Below are 8304 nucleotides of genomic sequence, written 5' to 3'. Positions count from 1 at the left end.
GTTTTACATGCCGTTCCTAAAGTGTTCGCTTAGAGAAGGATTTGTTGTATGAGAATACAAATTATATAAGGCTGGATTTTACAGCGACTATCCGGACTTCAAATCCCTCTGCACATTCTATTCAAGGTTTTCTGAATAGCGACGCTAAAACTCCGCTTCTCCCAGACATAAATGAGGGACTTTGCCACTTCTTACATAAATGTTCCCCGAATTACATAAAAGTTGAGTTTCAGTATAGTTTATCAAGGAGTTAGTGATTTGTTTTTAATGCCAGAAAACCGTGTTTATTTATTAATATTTTTTACAAAAATTTATGCAGCAACAAACATAATAAATTTCAATTAGATAAAGCAACAAGCGCAAAGGTAAGATTGGATCGGATCACTCAAATTTATATTGAGCAATCCTTAATCGCTGCCGCATGGTGGTACCCACACCCAATCGCTCCATGGTATACATTTATTGGTGGTACCACTATAACCAGTATTACTCGGGCAGCGTTCCGAAGTTGGCTCACCGGCGCCATTACAAACCCAATAACGTGTTGGATCCCAGAAATTTCTGTACGTCGTACCACTTGAGTTTGCCGGACACACCGGCTTGCCATCGCTATCGGGATCGCAGGCACAGGCCGCGGCTATCAGGAGCCAAAGGCACATTACTAAAAGTAAAACTAAAGTGACAACTCAATAAATACTCCTAAGACGGCTGGTTTTAATTAACTTACGCGACTTCATATTGCTCGTTTACGGGTAGTTTGTAGACCAAAGAGTTGGGAACTATTTGCAATTGTTGCTGTCACAAAACTTTATTGCTTATTTATACCGCAATGTGTGGATTGCATTTGTGGACCTGGTTCTGATTAGCTGTCGGCCGATTCTATCTATAAATGTGACTGTCTGTGAATTTCTAAGAATTGTTTACAATGTTGTAATTATTTATTGCGATTATAAATCATTTTAAATCAGGTCGATTACGAAAACAAACATCTGCTCTTGTGTACGATTACACTTGGTTTCATATATGTACTTATGTTCAAGTGGTGTTTTAGGGTCTGACCACACTTAAAGTAATTTGCGCCCGCGTATTCAACGTGTTTCTTTGAGGGACGGTGGTGATTCGAAGACGTACTATAGAGACACTTGGCATTGGGTGAAAGTTCGAACTAACTTCCGTCCCCAAGTGAACTCTCTAGATTCTGTTTGATTTTGCAAGGAATATCACATCCGATTGCCACTTTGAGTTTTGCTGAAAGGTCAAGAAAAGTTCTCGGTCTATTTTCCATCGAAGTTCGAATACCATTACGATAAAACTTTCCATCTCGTCATGCTATCCAAGAATCAGTCCAATTTTCGATGTGGTCTTGTGAGTAGAACGGAACAAATAATAATGGGACGGTCCAATATCTGAGGAATATAGCGGTTGGGGTAGGACTTCCTATTTACATACGCCTTAGGTCCACGGTTGTAAATTTTTCGTGCCGCTCCTGGTATTCAGGTCATAGGGAACCCAAGTTCCATGTTTCTGAATCATTCCCAATGCTTGTAGTTACTATGAAATAATTTGGGGTGTGCCCGCCAATGCTGTAGCAACCTCTTCTTACATTTGACACGGATCCTCATCGAGCAATGTCTTCAACTCACCGTCTTTGTAATGTTTTGAATACATCAAAATCAATCACCACTAATTGGAATTATGTTTGAAAAGTTGACAACACTTCAGTATTCTATTCCTCCCTATTTTTCTTTTCGTCTCAGCTCTTTCACCAACAATATTTTTTGAGCGTACAATGAGCTCCCTAAATCTGATAACTTGGGAGTTTCGCCTCGACTTATTAGTCACCGATCGATCGTTGGATTACAACTCGATCGATCGGGGGTTCGAACCTGGCAAAGTCAAAGTCAAAAATCTTCAAAGAAGTAAAAAAGTTTTATAAAGGTCCAACAGACTAATATTTTTTGAAGGTGTCCTAAAAAAATCATTAGAAGTCCGGCCTATTATCTAGTGCTATTCCCAATCGTAGACCGCAGAAGTTGCTACAGACAAGCACGTGTCAATGCAAGAATTGTTGATAAGACACAAGCTAATAATTGAGACAGATAGGAGCTATCAGAACACCGAGTGCATTGTTGTCATGCCTTATCAACTTTGAAATTAGATAGTTTGTGGTAATGAAATTGGAACAGTGCGCTCTAATTAGATATGTGGACATACATACTTATTGATATGTATATAATTGCATATAGTCTTATATAAGTATATATGTATATATGTATATAACAGTTTTTATTTCTTCTCCAATCAGGGAAAAGGCCTGCAGAAAAGGTGGCAAATAAAAAATATTTTTAACCAAAATGTCACAAAACTAATTTTGGCTGCAGCGTAGAGTGAGAGACATGTCGTATGGCAAGATAAAATCTGCAATTGGCAGCAACAATGAGCGTTTGCCTCATAGCACTGCACTGAAATGGTTGCAGTTTTTGCTATTTTTTTGTTTTTTGCTTTTTTGGCACATGCTAATCTGTAAATTGAAATCGCCTAACGGTACTACAGGCTGCTGTCAATAAACTGGAAGCGACAGCTTTTATTAGCTTTCGCTCAGGGATATGGTTTACCTTTTTGCCATTGAGTAAGCGCCCCAATCTATATTACGATCTATGAGCTGAGCAAATTCAAATCAAACTCTAGTCAAATCAAGCCTTTGTTCGTTGAAAATGTAAAATAAAATGTTACTGGTTCTGCCTACCATGGATGGCCGCACACACATTTATATATTCCGCTTTAGAATAAACGGGGTATATGGAAGCTCATTCAGGCTCATCCGGTCATATCGTCAGTTTAACGAGTTATACATATGTATGTATCTATAGTTTTGAAGGCGGATGTAGTTTTGATGGAGTTCCAACCTAGACTTTTTAGATCCTCCAGCGTCAGCATTTAGCCAAGAGAAATAGTTGAATATGGAAGCTCATCCAGGTACATGCGGCCTGTTTAACGAAATATATACATATGTATCCTTCTGAGGGCGGTGTGGACCTGAAACTCTGTGATAGGCTTTTGAGACTATTCAGCTCATATTCAGCTATGGAAATTAATGGAATATGAAAAATCATTTGGATACATGCGGTCATATTGTCTGTTTAACGAAAAAACATATCCTTCTGCGAGCAGTGTAGACTTGGCGCTCCACACTAGGCGTTTTCAGACCATTCAGCACATATTCAGCTAAGAGAAATAAGGGAATATGGAAGCTCATGCGGGTACATGCGGTCACATCGTCTGTAGTGTAGGCCTGTAACTCTGCGATAGGCTTTTCAGACTATTCAGCTCATATTCTGCTATGGAAATTAATGGAATATGAAAAATCATTTGGATACATGCGATCATATTGTCTGTTTAACAAAAAAACATATCCTTCTGTAGGCATTGTAGACTTGGAGCTCCATACTAGGCGTTTTCAGACCATTCAGCACATATTCAGCTAAGAGAAATAAGGGAATATGGAAGCTCATGCGGGTACATGCGGTCACATCGTCTGTTTGGCAAATGTAACTCTGTGCTAGGCTTTTGAAACTATTCAGCTTATATTCAGCTATGGAAATTAATGGAATATGAAAAATCATTTGGATACACTCGGTCATATCGTCTGTTTAACGAAAAAACATATTCTTCTGTGAGCAGTGTAGACTTGGAGCTCCATACTAGTCGATTTCAGACCACTCAGCACATATTCAGCAAAAAAGAATGTAAGCTGAATAAAGACTTGAAATCCAAATCGCCTTAAAATCCGGTTTGGAATGGCACTCTAATGCCTTTTTCAACAAGAGACGTCTAAATGGAGTAGCTCTTGATTTCATTTTAGTAATATTATATAGTAGATACTGACGTCAGTTTGCCAAAAAAATAAACCGCTGACGAGCTTTCGCGAGCTCAGCCAAAATTTCAATGCTTAATTGTCAATATGTAAAAGAGGAAATAGTAGAGAGATGCTAAAGCTACTAACTAAAACTGTCTATACTTTGATAAATCGCGCTATTTCGAATGCCATAACAAGCCTACTAAGAAATAGCGCTTCAAACAAGATTTTTCAATTAGTAAAATATTTGAAAACTTTGTTAATAATTAATAATATTAGTTTATTGAAGTCAGTACATAGCGGTTTAAGTAAAAGATATGTAAAGTAACATGAATTTGGACTCGGCACATACCAATCAAGTGGTTAAAACAAGCTGAGATGACACGGTTTGGCGGAAAGTTCCTTAATGGCCGCTGCGGAGACAAAAATATGCATGGCTACACCTGCACCCTAAGCAGACGCACATTTGCTTTTGGCTAGAGGTGCAGCACGAGCCGCGTTCCAACGGCAATGGACGCTCAAATGTGACAGCTAACATGCGTCACTCGCGGTTGTCGTGCCCGCATATGTGGCATGTTGCATGCGTACATATGTCACAACAAGAGTTGATGACTTAATTTTGTCTGAGTATCCAAAAAGGAAGATGAAAACATTTTAAACTAATTTAGCAGCCGGAAAAGCTAAATTTGAAAAAGATAATGCCACGACTTTCGAACCGAAAAAGTTGTTGTAATTTCCTAAGCTTTTTTATCATTGCTACAAGCTGCGACCTCATTTTGAGCGCGGCTTGTAAACACGCCACAACTATCAGTTTGACGAGTAAATTATACGACAAATAGCTATGTCTCGGGTTTTTTTGGTTAAAGTTTTCAGTTGTTAGCCAATGGGCTCCCAGAGAAGGGTGCTATGAAATCAAACCGAATTTTGTGATTAATCTACAATTTTAGTTGGTTTGATTTGAAATGTCTGGACATTGCTTTGACACATCTATACACATACAAAGGTGACTTAATAATTGGTTTTGTGCGTAAATCCATTAATCATTCACATTCCATTAGTTGACAGTTTCGTGTTTGCCTAAATATTGAGATATCACTGGGTTACCATATTGTTTCAAACGAAATTTGCATATTATTAAATAAGTTACGAGTTTGTTTTGAGACAAGGAATGCCTAGTGACATGTTAAAATAAGTTTGGTTTATGGTTGCTCAAATAGATTGTTTTGAAGACTTTGTTTGAGCTTTGTGCTACACAACAAAAAAAGTAGATGTAAGTTTTGAAATTTTCCACAGCAGATTCATGTTAATTTTTCGACAAAGCTTTGAAGGAGAGCCTGTGGAATCTGAGAAACTGCATTTTAATTTTAATCCGACAAAATTGGCTGACACACAACATCCTAGTCATACATTTTTTGATGTCCTAGAACAAAGTTTTATTCACAAATAATTAAAGACAGCACCTTAACTTTCAAAGAAGCCACACTTGAAACCTGGATCCTGAAATTCCAAAAAAATCATGAAACAGCAGCTTGACTGACGCACTGATCGACCTTCAGAGCACAGCTTTTAGTGCCAAAAACATAGGACCAGCTTTTCAGCAGATATACGAGCTTTTCAGCAGACATACAAGCTACTTTTAAGTTCCAGATCACTCTGTAGATCGCTCAAACTGAGCTCAAACAGAGCTTATAAGACTGGAAATCAGCTGACAAAAAAATTTGATATTCTGAGTCTACTCTACAAGAAAAAATCATATATTGCGAACTTCACTTCAGAACTGATTTGAAAATGAGCACTTATTTGAGAACGGACTCTTACTGGAAATTAGGTTAGGTTAGATGTCTGATCGAAAGTCGCACGTGGAGTCTTCTACTGGTAAGCACCAACTCTCAAGTTCCCTGTGCAGCAGTTTGCCCAAGAAAAATCAATTCAGCTGAGGAAAGATCTCAGTTTAGCGGTTCGTACATACTTAGTTGGTCACTTGCCGACTTAGTTTGCTCTTCAGATCCGACATTTCGGGTATGGACTGAGCTATCAAGTTGCCATCTTTCAATAAGTTCAGTTGTCGGTGCAATTTAGACCCCAAAACAAATGCAAACGTACTTGAGCAAAACGTTCGAAGAATAACTTGTATCTCCAAATTCCAGCCCTTGATATATATAAGTCCAAAATCAAACCAAAAGTCGTAAAAGTCAAAATAATATTTCTTACCTTAAATCAGAAGACAAATACTGCGGCTGAAGTCGACGTACTTAAAATACTAGGTAAGGTAAGTCGCAAGGTCAAAAAATAGTTCCTGCTCTGATAATGGTTCGATCTACTGTTCAATAAATTTTTCGAACCAGTAACAAATACTATTAAAAAATATGAACACCAACATAATATTTAAACTTCTGAGACACCGCTATCGGGCGGAACCGATAACTGCCTGCCGATTACGTTCAAACAGACCATATAGGGCCTGGTTCGTTGTAGAGCAGGTGGAGGAAGCTTCTCCAAAATTTCAGTGTAAAAATGCAATTTATTTAGTAAAATTTAAAAATATAAAAAAGCCATAGCTTTAGTAACAAGGCAAATTATTCAAATTACTAGCACTAACCTTCAGCCATACATATTCATATATTGTATATTAGTAAATGACGGTATAACTAAATAGTCGAAAGCATAAAAGCGCATAAAAATATTATTTATGACATATTGAACATTAAGGAAATACTCAATTGCCTGCGGCCAAGCTTTGCCGCTTTTCACGACGTTTTTTTGGTAATGCGCATGCGCAGCGGCGCATATCAAACAATCCGAAAATAATCGAAAATGCGACAAGCTTGTAGTCGGTATGGGCACGTATAGAAGCGCGGCTTAGTTAGCGCCACTTATTAGCATGTCGATTTCACGTTTTGTTTTTGATTTTTTTATACTATTTTTTGGGGTTTTCGTAAACTTGACACACCTACTATAATTCTTGAATGTCTATAACTAGTTGAAGCTGAAAATATTTTCCAGTTTTACGATTGTTATTACTATTATACTATTTACCATACATATGTTAGACATAATGTATTAATATATACATATATAGTATCGGTGCATATGTATATGTTTACTTATTTGCTTTCTTTAAATTAGCCATGCTCATTGAATTAGAAATGTTTATTTTAATTGTCACATTGACTTTTACGCTCTAACAGTCTGGGAAGAGTGGATATATAATAGAATAGTTTAAGGGTTTAACTGTTTAGGAAACAGCGAAATACAGTTGGTGTCGCTTCATTTGTGTGAGAATCTCAATATAATCAAATAATATGTTCTGCAAGGTTGCTTTTATGACTTTTTAATGCAATTAATTGCTATTTTGACTGCACACAATTTAAAGACTAAATTTTTATATTTTAAGGACTGGCAATTCCAGGACCAATAAATGAATCTCAATCGGTTGTGCGTTATAAAAGCTTAAAAAACTCTGGCTGAGTGCTCATTAAACATGTCGATAGAAAAGGACTTTTGTATGTTGCTATCATTAATATAACTGAAGTTCTTTTCTTACATCCTAAACACTTCTCTTCTGAAGACTTGATCTTTTACGCTTGCCAAATGATCCACATGTGAAGATATTGTCAAGAAAAGTGAGAAACTACTGCCTTCGAAGCCGAACCGTATTTTAACTACGTAAATCGGTTAGTCAATCTCCAACAGTCTGTATGATATTTGAGGTTCCATTAGAGATAAATTGGAAATCTTAAGGCTTAAGTAGGTTAGAATAAGCTAAGAGGTAGATCCTAAGATTTATAGCATTACTGCATGAAAACTTTTTGGACAGTGGCAGTAAGAACCACTACGAACCGCAAACTCTGCTCGAACCAAGAAACTTGGCAGGTCTTCTGCGTTCTGCTTTAGGCCGAAAAGATCTTGAAGTCCTGCAAGAGCGGGTCAGCGACTTCACAGTTGCCAGCAATTGCCAATTCCGCTATGACCAGGCACTCAAACGAATCTGATTATAAAGTGACTTCATGCTATTTTTGATGAGGGCTGACTCTCCGTGACTGGCTTAGAACGCACAGTTCGCGAGCTTAGAGCTGGTATTGACGCTCTGCTGTCCCTGAAAGAAGTTACCTTCGGCACAGTACCATCTACCGCCACCTTTATACCAGCCAGTTCTGCTTGAAAAACATTACAGTGGTTCGGATGTCTAAAGCTTAGATTGACTAAGAACTCCTTAAAAAATTTCGCCTGCAACCTTCCTACCTAACTTCGACCCATGCGTGATAAGGCACACTGCGTCTCTTCTCCAGCGACTTCTCCCCAACCACTTATCCCTCTTTATCCAAGTTTTCAGTAATGCAGTTGAGAGAGGAGAGAGTTTCCACGTGTCCTTGTTCCAAAAAATATTCTCCATGGAGGCGAAAGAGCTGTTTTTGTTGTTGTAGCGGTTGAAAACCTTCCTGAAGTAA

General features: G+C 37.9%; 1 protein-coding gene across 2 annotated transcripts; it reads right to left on the bottom strand.

Moving 5' to 3' along the window:
- Nucleotides 1-233: 233 nt before the first annotated feature.
- LOC120778044 lies at nucleotides 234-798 on the bottom strand. 2 transcript variants are annotated; one of them, XM_040109718.1, is made up of 2 exons: nucleotides 728-798; nucleotides 234-673 (listed from the first exon to the last, which is right to left on the bottom strand). In XM_040109718.1, the coding sequence occupies exons 1-2, from the start codon at nucleotides 735-737 to the stop codon at nucleotides 408-410; spliced, it is 276 nt and encodes a 91-aa protein (XP_039965652.1). In that variant the 5' UTR covers nucleotides 738-798; the 3' UTR covers nucleotides 234-407. The 2 variants fall into 2 exon arrangements, with proteins under 2 accessions (XP_039965652.1, XP_039965653.1); XM_040109719.1 differs by having other exon boundaries at nucleotides 234-661; nucleotides 728-782.
- Between the last annotated feature and the right edge of the window lie 7506 nt (nucleotides 799-8304).

Source organism: Bactrocera tryoni, chromosome 5 (assembly GCF_016617805.1).
Source record: "Bactrocera tryoni isolate S06 chromosome 5, CSIRO_BtryS06_freeze2, whole genome shotgun sequence".
NCBI classification, from domain to species: domain Eukaryota; kingdom Metazoa; phylum Arthropoda; class Insecta; order Diptera; family Tephritidae; genus Bactrocera; species Bactrocera tryoni.
This window is presented reverse-complemented; position numbering and strand designations above follow the sequence as displayed.